At 38.1% G+C, this 25,166-nt stretch overlaps 1 protein-coding gene across 4 annotated transcripts in view; it reads right to left on the bottom strand.

Moving 5' to 3' along the window:
* RGS9 (regulator of G protein signaling 9) overlaps positions 1-25,166 on the bottom strand; it is a 42,961-nt gene that overhangs the window by 12,923 nt on the left and 4,872 nt on the right. For 2 of the 4 annotated variants that reach the window (XR_003375076.2, XM_026711199.2), the window contains exons 3-11: positions 20,642-20,692; positions 20,409-20,515; positions 18,821-18,872; positions 15,738-15,796; positions 13,304-13,380; positions 12,091-12,172; positions 10,037-10,099; positions 6,204-6,233; positions 3,311-3,372 (exon numbers count right to left, since the gene is read on the bottom strand). Coding sequence is in view for 3 of the 4 variants with exons in the window: in XM_026711199.2 (XP_026566984.1) it covers positions 3,311-3,372; positions 6,204-6,233; positions 10,037-10,099; positions 12,091-12,172; positions 13,304-13,380; positions 15,738-15,796; positions 18,821-18,872; positions 20,409-20,515; positions 20,642-20,692 (583 nt within the window). In the remaining variant the exon portion in view is untranslated. Of the gene's footprint in view, positions 1-3,310; positions 3,373-6,203; positions 6,234-10,027; positions 10,100-12,090; positions 12,173-13,303; positions 13,381-15,737; positions 15,797-18,820; positions 18,873-20,408; positions 20,516-20,641; positions 20,693-25,166 lie in introns of all 4 variants that reach the window. The other 2 variants (XM_087925046.1, XM_087925047.1) reach the window with 1 other exon arrangement.

The following is a 25,166-nucleotide window of genomic DNA, read 5'->3' as shown; positions in this document are numbered from 1 at the left end:
AGTTAGACATGTTTGAGCCTGATTAATATGCTTACTACATGGCACATTATTAGATTGTTCCACTTTGGAATGATACAATGGAGCAGACGTTTGAATGGATGCCCAAACACCAAAGCATCAGCCATAGAAAGTTTGCACGATAGACAGAAAAGATGTACCTTAATTTTATCCCAGATACAACACTTCTCTATGAAGAGGATTTTTGTTTGGACATGGGAAGTAATTCAAACATGGGATCCCTCACTTGCTGTTAGAAGATTGAGAACTGATTACACCAAATAACTTTTCTAAACAAGTTCATTGAGGATTGAGCTGTTGAGCATTGGGTTTCTATTGGCAGGTGCTTGGTCTGGCAGATATTCAAGCCCACCTTACATTTTTAAGACAAATACCTGGCTAGAATTCTGACTGGCTAGAATTGATATGCTGTAGTTCAGGAATGCAGCTGAGATTTTCTATAAACATCTCCCAAAGTACCTTCCAGCAATTCTTGCTTACAGAAGCAATAAACTCTAGCTTTCGGTTTTCTGCAACTCTGTGGTAATTTCCTGCTTATAGATGTTTCAGATGTAGATGATTATATCAACAGTGGTGCATATAAACTACTTATGCACATAATTCATGGGGCTGCAATAGAGGTAGTAGTCAGCAGGTTCTGACCAGTTCTGGAGAACCGGTAGCGGAAATTTTGAATAGTTCGGAGAACCGGCAAATACCGCCTCTGACTGGCCCCACCTATTCTCTGCCTCCAGAGCACCAGCTGATTGGCTGGGTCTTCTTTTATCGGCTGCACAGGAGAACAGAGCTGGAAAGCAGGTAAGTGGGGTGGGGAAGGAAGGGGATTTTGCAGTAACCTTCCCCTGCCACGCCCACCAAGCCACGCCCACAAAACTGGTAGTAAAAATTTTTTGACTCCCACCACTGGGCTGCAAGGTTACATCAAAAAGAAAAAATAAATTAATTTAGAACATAATGTACAATGAATTCAAAAAAGCTCCAATAATTAAGTCCCTCAGGATGAAATATGCTGAAGTTACAGAAAAGATAAACAGTACAAAAATGCTAGTATTTTCAGTTTTTAGTTTCAGAACAATTAAGCAGATTTATACATTTTTTAAAGGATGGAATTAAATACAGTTGGAGCTTCCCTGGCCAGCATTTGATGTGTGAAAAGGATAATATTGTGGTTAAAAATCTAATTTTAGATTATAGCAGAAATGAGAAATTGATCACTTAGGCGGAATTCATATATAGATATAACAAACAAACATATATAAGTTTGGTCCTTTTAAAACAAGAATTTCATGGACACATTTGGAAATGTCCTAATTGCTCTAAAATAGATTACTATTCTATAATACTACTATTCAATAACTATTTTTTCAACAGGTTAGTGGATTGGAAATAATGCTAATTATGAGTCAGAAGAACAAGTAAATAGTGGAAATCTGAACGTGGTTTATTTTTCAGTGATAGGCACCCCTTACAACTGGCGTTCCTGTTCAGAAGTCTAGTTGTAGAAAGCATGACTGTCTTGCTTGTTAAAAACCCCAAATGGAACTTACAAAATTACAACTGTAAATTTATGAATACTGGGAAACTTGGGAAGGAAACCTGTGAAGGGAAGGAGGAATGCATATATTTGTATTAAAGCCACTTAGGAGTGTGTTTGGACTGAGGTGTCCAAAATACTGTCCCTGTCCTATTGTTTCTTTTATTTTCCTTTCATGTACCCATAACTATGTATATACTTATACCTATTATCTTGTAAGCGAATGACAAATCAAAATAAATAAGTAAATAAATAAATAATGACTTGCGCCCTCACAATTACATTACTGCAACACATTTTAGGCCTCAGTGGTGATTCAGAAAGTATAGTTGGTCTTGACTGTTGACAAAGGAGAGAATCCCAAGGATATTTTTTCAAAAGGCAACTGGACTTTCTATGTGTGTTTTTCTTGAAGATATTTCTTGGATGAGAAGCATCCTCAGTTCTGACTGAATACTGGGGAATGGAAGGATTTATATTCCTTGCAGTCATCTGGTTGTTATGGTAGCACCCACCACTTGAAGGTGGGTCATTAGCTCTCTGAGAGTCATGGAGAGGCATTTAGCAATTGACAGCTATCTTGAAGTTGGTACATTGGTTGACTTTAGACCCCCAGGTCCAATTCAATCCCAATTTTACCTGTGCACCTTCTTTCTGAGAGGGCCTAAGTGGGCCTTTGGCAAGTCCTCAACTAGTGAGGTTAAAGCAGGGGTCTTCAAACTTGACAGCTTTAAGACTTGTGGACTTCAACTCCCAGAATTCCTCCTCCAGTCATGTTAGCTCAGTTATTCTGGGAGTTGAAGTACACAAGTCTTAAACTTGCCAAGTTTGGAGACCCTTGGGTTAAAGGGTTGGGACCCAAAGATGTTTTCTTGGTTGAGGCCCCCTTGTTATGGATCACCTTGCCTCCTAGAGTAAGGACAGCCCATCCATCTTCAGGTTATGTTTCACAAAGCAGCAAAATCCTTCATGTTCTGGTAGGCTTCTGGGAAAAACAATAGGCCTGAATGCTTTTGTTACTGATGTATTGGTTTCTAATATTGATTGTAGCATACAATCCATCCTAACTTGTGAGAAGTTACAGTCATAGAAAAATGCTGAGATGGACGGATGATGAGTGTGAGGTAAGGATATAAAGTATGTTTGTAAATAAGAGACATAGAGAGAGGGAGAGAAGGAAGAAAAGATTATCTGAAAATGAAATATGGAAATTTATACTGTTCTCACTGAATTATGTCTATTAATACTATAGTACAGAGGTGGTATTCAGCAGGTTCTGACCAGTTCTGAAGAACCAGTAGCAGAAATTTTGAGTAGTTCAGAGAACTGGCAATACAATCTCTGACTAGCCCCCTCCCATCTATTCGCTGCCTCCCGAGTCCCAGCTGAGTGGCTGGGTCTTCTTTTGTTGCCCTGCATAGGAGAACGGAGCTGGAAAGCAGGTTAGTGAGTTGGGGAGGGAGTGGGGATTTTACAGTAACCGTCCCCTGCCATGCCCACCAAGCCACGCCCACAGAACCAGTAGTAAAAAAAATTGAATTCCACCACTGCTACAGTAGTGTGGCTTTCTTAAGCAACCACATCTCATTACTGAATATGTACAGTATATCTGTTCCTTTGGGGATTCTTAATTATAAACTCCTCTGGGTGAAGCTTAAGTATCATAGCAAACCTTTTCTATGTTTAAAAAGATAACATCTGGCTAAATGGCTTGATCAAAAATATTGCTTAAAAGACATACAAGATGTCAGAGCTTACCCTCCCAGAGAGACAGATGACTTTGTTGCAGTCTTCATGAGTGCCTGTTGGAGGTTCATGATCTGTACAGGCAGATACATATAGATGCATAGGTTAGTAGAACAGCAAATAATTGACTTCAAGCTTTATTCACAAAGAAATGAATGCTTTCAAGAGCGGGTCACACAATGTTATTGTTCCTTAACATTGTGTGACCTGCTCTTGCAAGAAGTGGTTGCCCAGCAGGCAGATTTCTGAATTGTAGTTTAAGTCTTGATGAAGTTTATTGTATTGGAAAGAACAAAGATAAACTGAAGAGACATTTTATTACAAGCTTGTTTCCATCACCTGCCATCCCTGGGCCATATTATTCCTACAAAGAACTTCCACTTAAAAGACAAGAGAAACAAGAATGGCTATAAAATCAATGTGTGGATTAGACAAGTATATATAGCCTATTTGGAGGCACAACAAATGCATTAACTTAAGCCTCACACGTGGAGGAACCAATTCAAAAGATACTTTGGCTTTGAAACGATTGCAATGGCAAATGATAGCACACTGATGTGAGCGAGAAGGAAGGATGGGGCTTAGTTGAACACTCAGCCATTTCAGTGTATTACATAGATGCAATGACTTTGTGTAAATGACACAGCATCAATGCACTCAATGTGATCATTTGAACATTGGTAGCCAAGAAAGAAGAAGTCAAAAGGTTGGCTTTACTGTCAGATAGAATACAGGTAGACCATTTGAAATTACAATGGCATTTTAAAAAGTGACTTATGAGCGGTTTTCATATTTACAACTGTTGCAGCATCCCTGGGATCACATGATCAAAATTTGGACACTTGGCAATTGGCATGCATTTATGACATTTGCATGTCCTGGGATCATGTGATCCCCTTTTGTGATCCGACAAGCAAAGACAATGGAGAAGCCAGATTCTCTTAACAACCATTACTAACTTAACTGTAGTGATTCACTTGACAACCCTGGTAAGAAAGCTCATAAAATAGAGCCTCAGTGGTACAGTGGTTAGAGTGCTGTACTGCAGGCCACTTCTGCTGACTATCGGCTGCTCAAATCCCACCAGGCTCAAAGTTGACTCAGCCTTCCATCCTTCTGAAGTGGGTAAAATGAGGACCCAGATTGTTGGGGGAAATGTGCTCACCTGTAAAACTGCTTAGAGGACAGTAAAGCACTACAAAGTGGTATAGAAGTCTAAGTGGTATTGCTATGTTGCTACTGCTAAAACTAATTTAACGACAGTCTAGCTTAGCAGTCAAAACTTTGGGCTCAATTGTGGTTGTAAGTTGAGGACTACTTGTAAAGGGATTAATAAAAACCAAATACGGGCATCTCGGTGGCGGGGGAAGAGATGATGAAATGAGCACCAGCTCATCATGATGCAAAGACTGTAATTTGTGCAAGCACTGCTACGCAAGTAGCATGTTTTGTGACATGGTGTCGCCATGTGTGCATAGGGCGTTAAGACAATGACCTTGGAGAAACAAGGCAGAGGTGATGTTTGCAAAAATAAGCTTTCAGCCCAGGAAACAGAGAAAGCCTAAGAAAGAATTCAGTCAGGCTTTCAAGATTCTATTAACACAGCTTATCCCCATGAACCAGCCAGATTTGTGCAGTCTTTTTCCTGACCTGGACTACCTGGAAGAGCTGAAGACTTCGTCATCACTCTGATGTCATCGTGGTTTGCTATGGATGCCCATGAAAGCTAGTAGTCAATTATTTAATTATGTACAATTAAATACATGCACGGTGGCGCAGTGATTAGAGTGCAGTACTGCAGGATACTTCTGCTGACTGCCGGCTGCCTATAATTTGGCAGTTCAAATCTCACCAGACTTAAGACTGACTCAGACTTCCATCCTTTCGAGGTGGATAAAATGACCCAGATTGTTGGGGGCAATAGGCTGATATTCTACCATAGGCCATATCATTTCATAAGCTGTTCTGAATCGATGCAAGAGAGGAAGGAACAAACTGGAAAAACTTCCAGGATCTTACTTGCCTCCTGACAGCAGTACAGGCAGTCCTCGACTGAGGTCCACAGTTGAAACCAAAATTTATCTTGTTATGTGAGAAATTTGTTAAGATTCACTTAACACGGTTGTTAAGTGAATCTGGCTTTCCAACTGACTCTGTTTGTGACAAGGTTTTGCAAAAGGTGACCACAGGACCCTGCAACCCTCATAAATATGAGTCAGTTGTCAAGCACCTGAATGTAGATCACATGACCATGGAATGCTGCAACGGTCGTAAGTGTGAAAAGTCACCAAATGAACTGTTGCAAATTGAGGATTACCTGTACATTTTGCAACTGTTTGATGTTCTGATAGATCTGCCTGGTTGTCATTTAATAACCGAGATTCTGGCCTTTACCCTCCTGTGGTCACATGACCAAACTGGGCATTAGGCAACCGGGCTGCATTTATAGCTGTTTGCAGCATCCCATGATCATTTGATCTCTTTTATGACAGCTGTGCGGAAAACCAACATTTGCTTCCAGTTTCTGGCAAATCAGTGCCCATAGTGAACTACTACTGGTTCATTTAATAACAGTGATGATCAGCTTAACAATTGCCATAAAAAGGTCACAAAATTGACCAACGTTCCATCTGTGATGAGTGATGACTATGATGGACAGATTCCATTACATACATAATTCAAGGAGTACTTATATTCAGTCTGTCTAAAAATTGAATTTGCGGGTTATCATTTTATTCATAGATTAAAACAAAAGCAAAAAAACTCCCAAGATTTTAACGTGTTCAGAAGGGGATTTTTGACAATCTTGCTAAGATCTTTATATGTGCTATAAGTATTAAGTATATTAAGTATTCATGCAGATTATAATTAACAATACACATTACAACAAATTACAATGAATTACCTCTGTCCTATATACATCAATTGTTTTTCTCTGTAAAACAAAGAAACACTGCATTGAAAAGAGTGTCACAGTCTGTTTGACAATTAAAACATTTAGATTAGCATCAATCCACTTCATCCAATAAATTATGAGGATATCCATAGACTGAATGATTTTATTCTTTTTAGTAGCTAGTAATGCCTGCTTCTTCTTAGCCTCTGTGTATGTGTGTGTGTGCATGCGCGTGTGTGTGTGTGTACAGATTTAGGTATAACATACTGTATATAGAATAATAGAATAACAAGAGTTAGAAGGGACCTTGGAGGTCTTCTAGCCCACCCCCCTGCCTAGGCAGGAAACCCTACACCACTTCAGACAAATGGTTATCCAACATCTTTTTAAAAACTTCCAGTGTTGGAGCATTCACAACTTCTGAAGGCAAGTTGCTCCACTGATTGATTGTTCTATCTGTCAGGAAATTTCTCCTTAATTCTTAGTTGCTTCTCTCCTTGATTAGTTTCCACCCATATATATGTATATTACACATATGGATGCATTTAATTACACATTTGTTATAATGAACCTAAAGTAGACTCATTTAGGAAATACAAATTAGATTATTCAACATTAATGAAAACATTAATGAAAAGCAATAGGAAACAATATATTGAAATATATAAACATTGTAATTAAACAATAGCCACTGTGGTTATGCTATGATTTAAATAGCTCTGATGATGTTATATGACATTCACCAGCAAAACTAGCGATTGAAGGCTAGAAATTAACTGCAGGCTGTTTGTGCTTGTAGTTTCCCTTTGAAGTATCATGCATGTCTTTGTTTGAAATAAGCTGATGGAAGAGGAAGGCACAGACTTTCAGGAAAATCCCTAAGTTTTGTGGAGATCCTTTCGGTTCTAAGAGTCTCATTCAAACACTCATTAGATCACATTTAAGGGTCACTTCTCAACAGTTTCAGAGAACAACAAACACCAGCAAGTGCATCCTTTATCAATAAAAAGATCCACCTTATTGCTTGTATACAGAAAAGAAACTAGAAGGAAATGACAAACGTCTCTGCCCTCATGTCTTAGGAAAATAAATGGGTTTTAGTGGGAAATGTGGACATTTCGGTAATCTATCAATCTTGTTCACTTCAATAAATCTTGTTGAGATAACTGATTCATGGTTGGAAAAGGATTACTTTTGCTATGAGTCAACTATCCAAGAGCCACATATCATTAAGGATATAAACAAAAGGCAGTCTAAAGATGCACTAGTCGAAGCTGGTAAGTGTTTCAGGAAAGGCTGCCTGATGGTTCCTGTCAATGAGCTTCAGGCTGTGTCACTGTATAATGGTTGCTAGGAAGACCTGTCTCCAAAGGAATAGGAAACTGTTCACTCAGACTCAAGACAATAAAAGGGTGTGCCAGGATGGATGCTGCATCTGCATCTTGTTTATGTTAGGACAATTTCTTATTCCACTAGTCTATGATTACAATGAAATTCCAACTGAGTTCCAGCCCACCTGGAAAGACAATATGGCGGCTAATCCACAGGAATTTTTTTTTAAAGCTTCAAATGTTTATAAAGCAGCTGAATTAAAGTAGATCCAACCCTCATTTCAGTTGATTTCCATTTCCCAGGTTTAAATATCTAGTAATGTATAAGGACACCTGAGTAGGATCAGATTCACATTAAAATGACAGCACATTAGTCTTCTATAGGAGAAGCAACCAAGTACTTCACAGAGAACGAAGGTCATATACATCGGAGAAAAACAAACTAGAGAGAGAGAAAACAAAAGACAGAAGGGAAATGGTTAATTAATTATTTCCCACATATTTTTTATATTTTCATGTTTATCTTTTATCTATCTAAAATTTTTCAAGAAAAAGGAAAATGAAAAAAGCACACACTTTTTATACATTCAGTATTTACTGAATCAAGGTTATATTTCCTATTTTAAGCTGCTATTTTTCTCTTTTTTTTCTTCCTTTTTTTCATCACTGCGTTACTGTATTAGTTATTTATTTTTCATTTAGAATTAGTCTAAATGCAATCACTGACTTCTGTGATTCCCTTCATAGTTAGATCTGATTGTTGAACATAATAAAACTCCCAATGACCAGAACTGAATCTAGAAATTTACAAACTTTTTGCAGTGTTTTTAGTCACCATCCAGTGTTGGCTGGCATAACAAAGGGATCTCCCCTACTAAGGGAAGAGCAGAGATTTTGAAAGGACTGCAAGCAGTGAGGATGAGGAGATGTGGAAGGGAAGGTGTGGTGAAAATCATGCCACTTGTATTTCTTAATTAATCCAGGGTTAGGATCCAGTGTACCTTGCCTTGGTGACCTTTTTTCAAGATCCTTGTGTCGATAGATCCTACTTCTTTTTTCAAATAAGGTTTATCAACCACCTCCTTTTATAGGGAAAAGCTAAGTCCTAAACTCTTGCATTTGTGTCTCCTCTTCGGTCTCCATAGCAACAAAGCCCACCTGCCGCTGTGATTCCCTGCCTCTGAGAGCTTGATTCACAAGAGAGCTTTGTTAGTCTTGCAAAGCATCACATGAAAACAATGCAAGGATTGTCTTGAGGGGGTCTTCAGTTGGATGCAAGCCAAGCATCACCTTCCACAAGAGTTCCACTGACCTATTGGCAGCCTTCAGCTGCCAAGATTTTCCATCTCCCTTATTCCTCCATTCTCTGTAGAAAGCTCCATGATGTGAGTGGCATAGCCTGCCCAGCAGTATTATACAAATCAGATATATAGTTGAAATTAGGTACAAGCTTAGAAGGGCTTAATTCTCACAGAGGTCTAGATGCAGTCCAGAACAAACTAATAGGATTTCCATTTCTTTAAAATCTGTTGTGCCTTATGAACACATTCCATAGTAGAAAACAAGGAAGGAAAGAAGCAAGGGAGGAAGAAAGAAAGAAAACTAAAAACCCTCTTGTAGAGACAAAAAAAATCTTTTTTTTTTGAGGCAAAAAATATACTAGAACCTTTGTTTACCTCATGCTGAATTTACATGCAAGATTTGCTTACCGTTCCAAAATGATGATGGTCTATAATGAGATCTCCCACCTATTTACATTTTGATTTTTTGACAGTCATAAGAGAGGCTGCAATCCAACCTGAGTTTCATCAGAGGCGATATGCAAAATTCTGATCGGTCCCGGTGGACTGGTAGGGAACATTTTGACTGGTTTGGAGAACCGGTAAGGAAGATTTTGACTGGCCCCGCCCACCTGCCCCTGCTCTTACCTCTCACTTCTATATTCTGCTGTTTATTAGCTCAGCTGATTCGTGCAGCAGAGCGGATTGCCACACCACAGCTGAGTTAAAAAAAACAGCATAGCTCACCAGGGAAGGGCCATCTCTGAGCCCTGCACACGATTCGCGCATTTGGCGTGCGCATGTCATAGGTGCACCTACACAGCTCACCAGCCTTGATTCATAGGGCGGAGTTTGAGCACTGCGCATGCGCGTGGAAAGCAAGCTCTAAACAGGTAGGATTTTTTTTAAAAAAACACATCACTGCTTCCAGTGGATGGCCAGATATTTTGAATAAAGGTATAAAAGGTATACATGCAATAAAAATGTTTCATTTGATATGCTTGACCCACAGTACCATTTGAAAAGGGGATTAACTAGTCTTTCTGATGCAGATTGATTCCTGCTATTCCAAAGGATCTGTTTAAAAACAAAAAGGCCGCCACTCATTCCATGAACATACAGGAATGTTCAGTAATAGTCTGCCGCTGAACCCATTTGTATGATAAAGTTAATTACAGTGTTAAGTTTATAATTCTATAATTAGAATAGCGCTAAAGCTTACCTGGTTTACCTTATTTTCACAGGGCTCTGTCGCTCGATCCAGCCCATAATCAAGCGTGTCTTGCATTCCAGGCTATAATATAGAAACAAAACAAAAGGTAACAAAGATGTATTTTTGTCATTTTTTTAACATTAGTCTGTATACAGGCAGTGCTTGACTCACAACCTTTTGTTTAGTGACCGTTCAAAATTACAACATCATTGAAAAAAGTGACTTATGACCATTTCCCCCCCACCTGACCTTTGCAGCATCCCCAGGATCACGCGATCAAAATTGAGACACTTGGCAACTGGCATGTATTTATGACAGTTGCAGTGTCCCAGGGTCATGTGATCACCTTTTGCAACCTTTGACAAGCAAAATCAATGGGGAAGCCAGATTCACTTAACAACCACGTTAGTAACTTAACAACTATAGCGATTCATTTAATAACTGTGGCAAGAAAGGTCATAAAATGGGGCCAAACTCAGTTGCAGTGTCCCAAGCTAAAATTCACTTAACAACTATCGTGCTTAGCGAAAAAAATTTGGGGCTCAATTGTGGTTGTATATTGAGGACTACTTGTAAAATAAATTAATACAGCCACAGTAATACATGGGACATAAAAGATGCAGCAGCGCATTTCCCTTTTCTGTTATCAATGCTATGAAATATATCCATTGATGCATTTGGTAACTTCTAATATACAGGAGCATTTTTCTACAAAATCGAGCAAAATCTGGGCAAGGGAAGTTGGCTCATGGGGGCGGGGAAGCATTACCCATTGGAGAAAGGAACGCTTTGACATAATAAACAGATTGGTACTGCTATCACATCTGCTTTGAGCACAGCTGAGTTTGGATCTGCTATCTGCTATCTGCTGAAGTTGGGCCATCAATAATTAAACCTCAGCCGGTGCAGTCTTAAAAGGGGAGGGGAGGTGGGGGGAAACAGCTCAAGAAAGAGAAAGATCCAAAAGCAAGCCTGACATGATCAAAGGGGTTTCAGCAGGAAAGATGAACTGGGACCAAAGGGGCCGTTGCGGTGTGTAGACCTTATCTACAGATGGTACTTTTTCCCCCCTCCAAGTCAAGCTCCAATTATAGCCTGACATTTGCTGGAGGCTTCTACTTTTCTGTCTGTTAACTGCTGGGCTCTCAGTGGCCATTTACACTGTGTGCACAATTAAAAGTGGATCTTTGATTATGATTTGGGATTAGGGAATGTAGCTCCTTGGCAAGCGTCGGAGTTCTACGGCCTGCTGTGATCAGTGTAGTAACTGCTCAGGGAAGCAACCCCCAGCATCTGCCAGAAGTGTCTCCCAAAGACCAGAAACCGTGCTGTTGTTTTGGGTGCTTAGCTTGATGTCTTTTTCCAGTGTGGAAAAGTTGCCAGAAGCACCCTGCGGAGCAGCCCAAGGCATGGAAGATGAATGAGGGAAAATTAGATAATAAGGAGGCAGAAATTCCACAAACCTGTATTTAATTTGGGGGCTTTGGGCAAATAACTTCAGTTGGTTTTGAGTGAAATTGCAATCGCAACCCCGTAGAAATAGGAATCAAACTACAGGAGCTTTGTTCATGGAAACAAATATAAACGATGCAGACTTTTGCACGATGCATATCAGAGAATGCAGGAGAAATCCATGGCTGCTTCCTTGGCCAGTTTGTCCACTGTCACAGGGAGGAAAAGATATCTAGGCTTCCCTGTGTCCTTACTGTCTATTTTTTATACTCCAGCAACCATCCTAAACACCATTCTCACACGAATCGTAAGAAATTAATTAACTCATAAATGTAATGCCTCAATCCCCACCACAAATGTTCGGCATTTATTATTTACCATTATGTAACTAACGTATGAATAAAACCCCCAATGACAGATAGTCCTTGACTTATGACGTGTTCATAATGTGTGATAATGTAATAATGTGTTCCATTGAGTGAAATCAGGCAGGGTATATGCTTAGCACCAAGACATTCAGCATGTCTGTAATTTTGCTTCCAGTTGTTACAGTACATTGTAATCATCTTGTGTAATAGCACAAACACATTTACTTAAAAAATAAATCTACTCTTGCTTACAGCAGTCCGTTGCACCAGCCAGTAGGCTTTCTCTTGATAATCCAAAGTATACCGGTCTTGTTTCGTTCGTTCCCTTCCTGCACTGCAAAATTCAAGAAACTTTTTTTAAAAAATAAATCAAAACAGGAGATTATAATTGTTTCTTGGGATTATTTATATATTCTAACAGAAAATAACATACACGTGTCATGGAATTTTCTTGTAGATCTTTAATATGGAGAAAAACCTGCCACTTCATTCTATAAATATTCCCTTTTTTAATTCAGGGATCATTCTTTGTATATGTCTCTCTAAACAATAGAAATATTCCATCCTTTAGTGACCTAAGAAGATGGTGAATAAGATGTTTTGTAAAAAAAAAAAAAATACAATAAAGGACTTGTGTTATCCCCATTTTACAGCTAAGGATCTAAGGTTGTGAATTCTAGATTAAGGTGAGATAAAGCAACCACAAACTTTACTTTCATATTATGAAATTGGCTGTGGCCAGTCATTAAAAAAGTTCTCCTAAGATATCAATGCAAGCATCCCATTACCAGAGGAAAAGAAAATAGCATACCTCTCAAACAGAATCTGGACACTGGACAGACCATTGTCCATGAATTTTATTTATCTGCAAAATTGCAAGTCCATTACTAATGATGAGGCTCAAGGCAAAGGCAGAGCCAAGTTAATTTTTAATGACCCTTCTTAGAGGGAGAAGCTAAAATAAAATTGCTCTGTACTGAACACCTGCACTTGCTTATTGCTTATTCCTTTGCTCAAACAAAATACAGATAATCCTCGGTTTACAACCACAACTGAGCCCAAAATTTCCATTGCAAAACAAGAGAGTTGGTAAGTGAATTTTGGCCCATTTTATGACCTTTCTTGCCACACCTGTTAAGTGATTAATTCAAGTTGTTAAGTTAATAACACAATTGTGAAGTGAAACTAGATTCCCCATTCATTTGCTTGTCAAAAGGTTGCAAAGGGGGAAATCACATGATCCCGGGATACTGCAACTGTCATAAATACACGCCAGTTGCCCAGCATCCAAATTTTGATCATGTGACCATGAGGATACTGCAATGGTCGTAAGTGTGAAAAATTGTTGTGTTTTTTCAGTCACTTTTTTCAGCATTGTTGTAACTTCTATGGCTAAACAAATGATTGCAAGTCAAGGACTACCTGTACATCCCCATCCCCTCCTCAGGTAAGAAATGTCTCCTACCTGTACTGCTCCTTGGCTTGCATAATAATGAAGTCCCATTTATGATTGATGCGTTTGTTCAATACGCTATAACGTTCCTGGGAAAGAAACAGTGGGTGAGAAAGCAGCAAAGGCAACATTGTGATGCACTCAACAACAAAGGATGTGATAAACAGTTGCAACACTGACTTTATGCACCAAGCATAAAACAAACAAGGTTGATAACATTTTTAAACAAAATTTCTTAACGTTGATCGCAATGGCAATAATGAGGTGGTCAATACTTAAAAAGGGATAAATGTCTTGACGGTGTTTCAAAATAATGAAAAAGGAAAGCTTTTGTATTTTACATTACACAGGTATAAATCACTCGTTGAAAAGAGATCCCAGGTAGGAGGAATTAAAAATGCACTGGAACATGTACAATACAATAACGTAAAAACAATATAAAATATAATACAGGTAGAAATCTACAACCACAATTGAGCCCAAAATCTCCATTGTAAAGCAAGGTCCTCGTTAATTGAATTTTGCCCTATGTTACAACCTTTCTTGCCATGGTTGTTAAGTAAATCACTGCAGAGGTTAAGTTAGTAACATGGTTGTTAAGTGAATCTGGCTTCCCCCATTGACTCTGCTTGTCAGGTCGCAAAAGGGGATCACATGACCTCTCAGGATACTGCAACTGTCATAAATATGGGCCAATTGCCAAGTGTCCCAATTTTGATTACAGAATCATGCATCAGTTGTAAGTGTGAAAAAATAGTCATGAGTCACTTTTTCAGTGCCATTGTATCCTCAAACGGTCACTAAATGAACATTTGCAAGTCAAGGATTCCTTGTAAAGAATGCATAACAATTGTGAGAAGTGTGCGCTTCAGATTGAAGCTTTAAAAAGTGTTTTGGAGCTGGCATGGATGTGTACCTTCCATCTCCTTAAGAAGCAATGAAGCCAGGAAATGTGTTTGAGTTAAGGCACTGCCAGGGCACCATACAGATAGGATGTAAATCCCTCCACTGTCAGGAGTTAGATTTGAATTGATTCTGGTTAATCACCCCTATATGAGCCACGGTGGTGCAGTGGTTAAAGTGCAGTACTACAGGCTGATTCTGCTGACTGTCAGCTGCCTGCAATTTGGCAATTCAAATCTCACTAGGCTCAAGGTTGACTCAGCCTTCCATCCTTCCGAGGTGGGTAAAATGAGGACCCAGATTGTTGGGGGCAATAGGCTGACTCTGTAAACTGCTTAGAGAGGACTGTAAAAGCACTGCAAAGTGATATATAAGTCTAAGTGCTATTGCTATATATGTAGAGGTGTAATGTATGTATATAAAGAAATATGGAAATAATCTTAATGATGAAATGGATGAATTGTTAAGAGAGGACAATTCATCATCAAGTTTTTTTCTGGGAAGTAGAAAAGAAACAAATTAAAAATAACTTTGTTCTTACAGGCAGTCCTCAACTTACAACAGTTCATTTAGTGACCGTTCAAAGTTACAATGGCATTGAAAAAAATGACTTACGGTCATTTTACACATTTATGACTGTTGCAGATTTCCCATGGATTATGTGATTAAAATTCAGGCACTTGATAATTGACTCCTATTTATGACAGTTGCAGTGTCCATGTGAGCACCTTTTATAGTCTTCTGACAAACCAAGTCAATAGGGAAGCCTGACAACTGTGTTTCTAACTTAATAACTGGAGTAATTCATTTAACAACTATAGCAAGAAAAGTCATAAAATAGGGCAAAACTCACTTAACAACTGTTTCGCTTAGCAACAGAAACTTTGAGCTCAGTTGTGGTCGTCAGTCTAAATTCTTTGGTTATGAGGGGGAAACTCTGACAGGCTTCCAAGATTCTATTATTATACCATACAATAATAACATAGCATTTCTGTAATCCATGTGGCATTTGTTTCCTAACCTGACTTACCTCAAAGGAAGGTGCCAAAATTTTGAACAACTATTATTCAGGTTGTTTCTTGGCTGTGGTGCTTACAAGCAGCCAATTCCTAGTTCTATGTGTTGTGGTGTGGTGTGCTACGGCATGTTGTACAGTTCATACTACATTCTTTCAAAAAACAAGATTGTTAACTCAATCATAGATTTGAAGAACTATTTGGAACAAAACCGCCCTTAAATTAATCTACTATTTTGCTTTTCTTTTTTAAAATGAATTGTTTTTAATTTTCATCTTAATTGTTTTCAAACCTTCTTATTCTTATTGTAATGGTCAAGATTTTTCTTCCTTCTCTTATAAAGTACTCTGGGTTCCTTTGAGGAGAAAGTAGCATATAAATAAAAGAATAAAATAAGCATGTTCTTAAGCCTCATGTGCTTATCATATCTCAATACTCTGATCTGGTAAACTTATCAAGTATTGAAATAACGCTACTGGTTAAGATGCTTAGAAATAATCTTGCATAAGAAAAAAAAATCTTCCTACCTTTTCATAATCTTCTAGAGCTCCTTTCTTCTTAATATTTCTCTTTGCTAGGTAAATGGCTGGGGATATTTTTAAAAAAGAGAAAATACTTTATTGCACAGCTGTAAAAACCAAATGAATATGATTAATGACTAAGATTTAGCCTGAATGTTGTACAATATTTTCCAAAGGGAGGCTGTGCCTGAGAGGTGCTGATGTCCTCTTCAGACACATCATCTTGAATCACACTATTGGTGTGGAGGAGGCAACGGCAAGTGAAGGGCAGGTAGAAGTTTAGAAAGTTTAGTTGGCAAGCATCCATTAAATAACTGTAGCCAAATACCTTTAATTAATGTACGTGCAAGTTATATATACAGCAAAGATCAGAACTGCTGTTTGATGTTCCTGTTCAGCATATTTTTACTCATGACTTTAAAAGAGGAATGACTTTCAATACTCTTCAAAGATAAAGGATTATTTAGGAATAAAAAGTTGCTGCATTGTGTCCGATGAAGATACTCTAGGATCTCTTGAAGCATATTTATTTTATTTATTAAATTTTTATTCCACCCATCTCCTCTATAGGGTGACTGTGGGCTGCTTACATTATAAAAACAAGTAGAAAAATAATTCAAATATTAATTCATTAAAACTAGCTTTTAAAAGGAGAGGGGGGAGAGGGAGGGAGGGGGGAGAGAGAGTGTGTTTTGGAAGTTTCTTAGTAGTCTGTATTGGTTGGTGACAATTATCTGCCATATTTACAATAGCTGCTTCATACTTAGTCAAATCACCAGTCTATCAATCCCTAGCTATCAAGACTCATTATAGCTCTTAAGGTCTTCTCCTGCCTCACCAGAAGTCCTTTCAAATGTAGAGGCCAGAAACTGACTGTAAGACCTTTTTGTAAGTAAGCTGGCACTTTACCACTGAACTAAGAAATACATTTAACCCCATTTGATACAGTTGAATGAAACAGTTTGGAGCAGTGGTGGGATTCAAAAAATTTTCCTACCAATTCTGTGGGCATGGCTTGGTGAGCATGGCAGGGGAAGGATACTGTAAAATATCCATTCCCTCCCCACTCCTGGGGGAAGGTTACTGCAAAATCCCCATTTCCCCCCAATCTGCTTTCCAGCTCCGTTCTCCTGTGCAGGGCAACACAAGAAGACTCAGCCAATCAGCTGGGACTTGGGAGGCAGAGAATAGATGGGGGCGGGGCCAGTCAGAGGTGGTATTTGCCAGTTCTCCAAACTACTCAAAATGTCCGCTACCGGTTCTCCAGAACTGGTCAGAACCTGCTGAATACCACCTCTGGTTTGGAGGATAAAAAAAAGATATCTGCAGTTGGCATACAAGAAGCAACACTGAAAGGATTGTGTCCAGTACATTTGTTGACCAAAACTTATTTGACTACAGAGCACTGTCTCAATGTATGGACATCTTCTTCCTTTCCAAGAGGTTATATCTTAAACGAGATCCCCAAGTGTAGAAGTGTTTCAATACCTTTCATTGACAGAAATAGAGACACTGAGGAAAAGAAAGTCAGATTGTAATGCAGTCCTAAAATTTCAGTTACTTTTTGTTCTTCTGCATTTTGAACACCTTTTACATCCTTCTCAATCCTTCTCCTGCATATCCTTTATGTGCTACCTTTAACGGTATTCAAGAGAGGATAATGGGATTCAATTAATTGATGTGCTGCACTTGAAGAAATCAATCTGAAAGAGGACAAGACTGTATTTCTTGTATTATGGATCAGTCACAGAGTCAGCCAGATGCTTAGATTGATAGAATCAGATACATTTTAATTTATCAAGCCCTTCCCAATGACCCAGGGGAGTATTATACAGGTAGTCCTCGACTTATACCACAATTGAACCCAAAATTTATGTTGCTAAGTCAAACATTTGTCAAGTGAGTTTACCCCATTTTTTCTTGCCATTGTTGTTAAGTGAATCATTGCAATTGTTAAATTAGTAACACAGTTGTTAAGTGAATCTGCTTCTCCATTGACTTTGCTTGTCAGAAAGTTGCAAAATCTGATCATAAGACTCCAAGACACTGCAACCGTCATAAATATGGATCAGTTGCTAAGCATCTGAATTTTGATCAGGTTGATTATGGAGATGTTTCAAATTATCATAAGTCACTTTTTTCAGTGCTTTTGTAACTTTGAATGGTCACTAAATTAACTGTTGTAAATTGAGGACTACCTGTAATTAGTATTTGCTTTAAAAATATTCAAGATATTTTTGTTCTGCACAGGAGTCTTGCTGAAGTTTTCCAACAATTAATTTTTGTTATGCATTAAAAAGACTTAAGGCTGGGATCTCACTATTTTGTTAGTTTACTTCCTTGGTGAATACACCCATCTTCCAGTTCTTATACCAAGCAATCTCTTTTAACTCATTCAAAAACTTCCTGGGAATCCACAAACTCTCCAGAATTGTTTTTCTCATTGGAATAGCATTTTAATTTTGAGAAGGTCCCAAACTTTCTGTGCTTTCTTTGATTTGATGGTTCATGTTTTGCACCTCACCCAGAATTTCTTTAAACTTATTGAAATGGGATCTTTTGAAATCTAGCCTGGGTGTGTGTTTATACTGTGAGCCACTGAGAATTGATTTTGAATTGGGCAGTACCTGAGCTGATAAATTAGGAAGAAGGCAGAAAGAGAGAGAGAGGGAGAGAGAGAAAGAGAAAGAAAGAAAGAAAGAAAGAAAGAAAGAAAGAAAGAAAGAAAGAAAGAAAGAAAGGGAGGGAGGGAGGGAGGGAGGGAAGGAAGGAAGGAAGGAAGGAAGGAAGGAAGGAAGGAAGGAAGGAAGGAAGGATGGATGGATAGATAGATAGATAGATAGATAGATAGATAGATAGATAGATAGATAGACGGATAGATATAAAAGGGTATGAATAACATTTTAAATAAAAAGCAGCTAATGGAATTAGCAACTAATCCTCCCTTTTAAAGAGAATGTATTTTTCTCCATAAATGTGGAATATGAGGGCTCCATAAATGACTCCATAAATCAAGACATTTTGATTTTATGTGATTTTTGCTGACATTGAAGTTTCACTAAAAAAAGGACATAATATGTTAAATTTACCGTAATCTGTATCTTCTGCTCCCCACTGCTGGGTTGGCCAAAAGTAGGGTGTCTGTAGGAAGGAAGACAAAAATGAAGTATCAAGTTATTGATAATTTTCCTTAACAAGCTCTTCTAAATCATTCTTACATTTAATATATCACTGCTAATAAAGCTTAAACGTAAAAAGTTTTAAAATTCATTTCAACGCGTTTCTTCCCTATTATTTCCAATTATATTAGAACAAGTTTGAATAATGTTTTAACAATGGGGGGGGGAGTTGAAACGTGTGAAGGGAAAGCCAACGATGCTAAGAATACAGGTGGTCCTCAATAACCTTTTGTTTAGTGACTAAAGTTATAACAGCACTCGAAAAGAATGACTTACAACTGGTCCCTGCACTTACAACCATTGTTAACATCCCCATGGGCACATGATCAAGGTTTGGGCACTTGTTAATCAGCATGTGTTGGTGATGGTTGCAGTGTCCCAGGGTCACACCATTGGCCTTTGCGATTTTCCTAGCCAGCTTCTGACAAGCAGTCAGTGTGGGAACCTGGATTCACTTCACAACTGCACTGATTTGCTTAAGAACTGTGTCAAACAAGTCATAAAACTGAGCCCAAATCGCTGAACTGCCATGCTTAACAACAGGAATTCTTATGACCCACTTGTGATCCATAAGTCAAGGACTACCTGTAATGACATTAGGAAAATTCATCAAGCTTTAAACTGTAGATTCTCTCTTAGTATTTGCATTTCATGATGAAAATGCTATACAGGGTACAGATGGTCTTTGTTTAGATACTACAATTCGAACTGGCAAGGTGGTTGTTAAGTGAAGCAGTCACCAAGTGAAACCAAGGCTGCGTTTATTATCTTACTTCAACTTTACAGCTTTAAGGACCTACAAAGGTTGTAAAAGGGAGGATTACATTGCAAAGTTACTTTTTCATCTCTGCTGTAACTACGGTCACTAAGTTGCTGAAAAAGGACTACCTGTAATTAGTTTGCAGTTGTTTTTCACTTTTATGTTGAAATAGCTATCATTGATTCACTCCATCAAAATTATGTTTCTTTTTGTAGTTATTAAATGATATAACAAGGACAATATGAAAGATGGAAGAATAGGCCAAGGAAGGATAGAAGCAAAATATGGAGACTGGAGATAAAAATGGAGGGGACAATTTGTTCTTACTCTTTTCCAAACTTCCATGATGGAACTCAAAGCAAAAAAGTTGTCCCTCTTTTACTGCGGCATAGCCTGTGTTGGAATTACAATTCCCAGAATTCCTAGCTGGCAATTCTGAATTTTATAATCTGGAGGGTATGGCCTGGAGAAGTTGGGGAGACAAGTGCCTTTGCCGCATGCCACAAACTACTTTTTCTTTTAGAGTCATTTTCTTAACCATTTTAAGGATTCTTATAATTTGCTGCTATTCTTTTCCAAGATCATTTTTACTGCATGATACTTTATGGAAGCAACTGTATGGGCCATTGTGATCGAAAGGCAGCAAGTACAAGCTTTATTTTTTAAAAAAAAAAAACATGCATCATTAGTTCCTGCCATGATGCAAAGCAGGTTAGCTTTCTTCTACCATCCACCCACCTGGAATCGATAGAGACTGGTGTCTGCTTTGAGATTCAGATTCTTTCGGTCCTGAAGAGGATAGATGTACCCACACTTCATAATCATACTTCCCAAATGTAGCCCCTCTTTTAAAAAAACACAATACAGATGAGTTGCTTTCAATGGGGTACACAGAATAAAGCCAAACAATCAGAAACTACACACTTTTAAGGGGAAAAATATGTCATTTAAAAATAATTACATGTTCCTACCTTCCTTAGTAATATCCAAACGCTTCACAATCCATTGCAGCATATCAGAACCTGAAGGACAAAGACAACACAGAAAACAGCATTAGGTCAACCCATGTTTCATTCCCGCTTTTCTTCCTGGTTAGCACAGACAGTCCTCGACTTACGACCACAATTGAACCCAAAATTTCTGATGCTAAGCAAGACAGTTTTCAAGTGAGTTTTGCCCCATTTTACAACCTTTCTTCCCACGGTTGTTAAGTGAATCACTGCAGTTCAGTGAATCTGACTTCTCCATTGACTTTGCTTGTCAGAAGTTCATAAAAGGTGATCATAGGTTACCAGGACATTGCTACCATCATAAGTATGAGTCAGTTACTATGGGGATGCTGCAATGGATGTAAGTGTGAAGACTGGTCATAAGTCACATTTTTCAGTACTACTGTAACTTTGAATGACCACTAAATGAATGATTGTAAGTCAAGGATTACCTGTAGAAACTATATTTATCTATAGAGGCAGTGGAAAAACTAGAAATCCAGAAGTGTTAACTCACAGTACCATGAGCAGACAAAGCTTTGCTGGTGAGCTGAGGAGATTTTGAAAAGGGATCATTATACGGATCTCATTTTTTTCATTTAAACAGGTGTTTGCAATTCTCTCAAAACTTGCATATAATATTTGACTACGAGGGAAAACAGGATTACAGAAAATATACATGTGCATGTCCTGCTTCATGGCAAATAAAACCAAAACATTACAGTTGCAGAATGTTTGCAACTGTTTTAAAACCTTTTAAAAGAATTAAAAGCCTTTACTACTTTAAACACGCACGCATAACAGAAGCCAATTAGTGAAGCGATCTGCAGCATGGTTGATCATACACTCATGATTCTCTTCTAGGACACCTGTCAATCTGCCTTACTTAATCTGACACTTAAATTGTTTCAGTGTCTCTTAAATTTAAAGAAATGGAAAGCTGGTGTGCTGCTACAAAAGAAAAAGCTAACTTCTAGCATTGTTTTTGTTTGCAAAAATGTCTCTCAGCTTCACATACACCACCTAGAAATCCTTGCATATTAAAAATGGAAGGTGACAGCAGCCTAAAGCCTTTGTCTGAAAAAGAACGTACTTGCCAAGAAAGGAAGGAAGGAAGGAAGGAAAGGAAAGGAAAGGAAAGGAAAGGAAAGGAAAGGAAAGGAAAGGAAAGGAAAGGAAAGGAAAGGAAAGGAAAGGAAAGGAGGAAGGAAGGAAGGAAGGAAGGAAGGAAGGAAGGAAGGAAGGAAGGAAGGAAGGAAAGAAAGAAAGAAAGAAAGAAAGAAAGAAAGAAAGAAAGAAAGAGAAAGAAAGAAAGAAATCTAAGGTGTTTCTAGGGTGCTAGTAAGTGGTTCACTTGCTTTTTGGGAAATAGATATATTTAGAGAGAGATAGGTCATCTTGGATACTTTATAAGTAGGCAAGAGATAGCTCATTTTGTTAAGCCAATCACATTCATAATTCCAAACAAATTCAGGAGCTCAAAATGGGTGATTTCATCTCAGCTATTGTAGTCATCTGAGGAAAAACAAATTGGTATGAAATACAGGTAGTCCTCAACTTATAACCATTTGTTTAGTTACCGTTTGAAGTTACCTCAGAACTGAGAAAAGCTCCTTATGACTGTTTTTCACCTTTATGACCATTGCAGCATCCCCATGGTCATGTGATCAAAATTCAAATGTTTGGCAACTGGCATGTATTTATGACAGTTGGACTGGGGTCATGTGGTCACCATTTGTAATCTTCCCAGCTGCCTTCCAAGAAACAAAGTTGGGGGAGGGGGAACCAGATTCACTTAGGAACCGCAAGATTTACTTAACAACTGCAGTGACTTGCTCAACAACTGTGGCAAAAAGATCGTAAGATGAGGCAAAAGTCACATAACAATTGTCTTGCTTAGCAACACAAATTTGGATTCTAACCAAAATAACTGTGCCAGTCCACAAATGATCCCTAGGCCTAAACAGTAACTTGAGTTCTGTGGTCTTTTTAAAGTCTTTAGTATTTATGGTGTCTCTACTGATTTAAATCCACTTGCTTTTTGACCAAACAGAACCCTTTCCTTCTGATTTCCAAAGTACATGTTTTGCTACGTTGAGTTGTTAAAAGATGAACTCTGCCTTGGGCTTGCAGCTGAAAAACTAAATCATAATGCAACATGTGGGGAAATGTGAATTAAACTGTATCCTCTCAACAAGGTGACTCACTGGGAACATAGTATTTCCTCTACAAAAGAAAACAGCAGGTTAGCCAGCAGTCGTGTACTGTATTTCAACTAAACAGTTACTTGGAAATTAAAAATGAAACATAAAAGCAGGCATCAGATTTCAAAAGCTAGAATTTATACCCCAGCCAGTAAAAGAGTATTCAGGGAACTTATATAAAATGGGCATTAATGCTGTCTTCATTTAATTAATGGGAAATGGCTGGTAGAGAGGAAATGATGAAGATACATCTGTGGTTTTCTAAGAGGTTGGGTTTTTTTAAGGGAAAGTTAAAAAAAAAATCTTACTTATGAATCAGAAATATAGTGCACATTTTCAGGCATGTCAAAACCAGAAATCTTATTTGGGAACAAATCCATTTATATGGGCATGTATTCATGCTCAGTTCTAAATGCTGCCAAAATTCAATTCAAAATGCTACCCTTTCCTGACATGTGATTGCTTGAGAGGCACACACACCAGCGATCAGGAGCTCTCATCCCCATTATGGAGAGTGCTTCCCAAAATAGAGGAAATTAAAAGATTAACCTGCCACTCAGACCCTGCTTAGGTAACCTTCTCTGCACCTGCTTTTCCCCTTAAGAGATGATGCTTACTGTGAGAATCTTGAATTCACCATGAAGCTATACCTGTTACTGTATTCAGAGGAATGCTGTGGCCTTCTACGTTTTCTTCCTCTTAAAAGACATAGCCACCAGAATTTCAAGGGTTTTTTTTTCACTGACAAATGAGTAAAATATAAGTAGGCAGGGCAACTGAAATGGTTTAAACTGAGAGATTGCCATGAGACAATTGCTGTATAAAAATAACATTAATCAAATCACCTTTGAACTAGGAATTCTATTATTTGATTCATGAGACATAAATTAAATGAACCATGGAGAAGAACTGGAAAGAATGTTTCAAGGTAATGACTGGCTCGAAAAATGTCGATAAGATAGAAATATTTCCTAGGACTAGCATCCGAATAACAGGTTGCACTTTACAAGGCCTGTAAAACAGTGTAGAGTCAAACTATGGCTGGTGCAGAGGGCTTTAAATGGAATATGAGGGCTGGTGTTTGGAAATGAAAATCCTGAAGTATTTTGGATAAAATCTTGTATGCTTTAGGAAGTATTGCTGAAGGATGTTTCTAATGCTACTCAAAGAAATATGGGAAAGAACACTCATTCTTAAAGTCATGATCTTTGTTGTCTACTCAGTAAGGATTAGAACAAGAGTGATGAAAGGATGGTAGACATTTACCTTAGTGGGCAGTAAATAAAAGATTAGATATTTCCTTATTAAGAAAGGGATAGAAAGCCAGGAGAAGGGACAAGGAGAGAAGCAATAGTGTGAAATAACAACAACAAAGGAAACAAAAAGAGGACAATCTGTATATATTAAAAGAAAAGAGATATACAGATGACTATGCTGGAAAAGTAAACAGTCAAATTAGATTTTTCTGCTGTACCTCTAAAGAAAAAGATATACTTAATATCTTTTTATATTACAGATTTAATTTTCTGCAATCAATTTTGAGTGCCTGGAAGACAGAATATTATCTCTACCCTATGCCTAAAATACTAACTTCCATGATAATCTTACAATTTTTATACTGAGATTATTATTTTGGAGTAGTGTCAGTACATTTTTTAATACACATACAGGTGCTCCTTGATTAACAACCACTTGTTCACAATCACTTTTAAAACTTGCACAGTACTGAATAAGTGGTATTTATAACCTGTTCTTGAATTTTATGTTCCTGCTGTTGCAACATCCCTGCAGTCATGTAATCCCAATCTGGGCCCTTGGCACTGGCTTGCAATTATGATGTTGCAATGTTTCATAGTCACCTGATCTTCTTGGCCAGGTTTCTACTAGCAGTCAATTGGGAAGCCTGCAGGAGATCACAAATAGTGACCACACGATGTCCTTGCTTAATGGTTATGCTGAATTCACTTAACTAGGAAGTGCTAGAATTGCCATCACAGTCATGTGACATCACATTTTATGACTCTTTGTCATTTAGAAATGGAAATTCCAATCCCAATTGCTGTTGCTAGAGAATAAGCTATCGAAGTAAGGCAACAACAGTTTTCCCTAGCATTGTCAGACCTTAAAACAGATACTGAAATTGGTTTTAAATGAATTGCTTCTAGTACTACCAATCAAAACTATTACACAGCTACTCTGACTTTGTCTCCTTAAAGGATTTTCTGTGACAATTAAATTAATGGAAGAAGTGGGAAATCAAAGAAAGGCTACAAATGTCAAGACAATAATGTCAAGATTTTTAT

The sequence above is a fragment of the Pseudonaja textilis genome, chromosome 2 (assembly GCF_049901715.1).
Source record: "Pseudonaja textilis isolate UNSWEBS1 chromosome 2, rPseTex1.2, whole genome shotgun sequence".
Lineage (NCBI taxonomy): Eukaryota > Metazoa > Chordata > Lepidosauria > Squamata > Elapidae > Pseudonaja > Pseudonaja textilis.
This window is presented reverse-complemented; position numbering and strand designations above follow the sequence as displayed.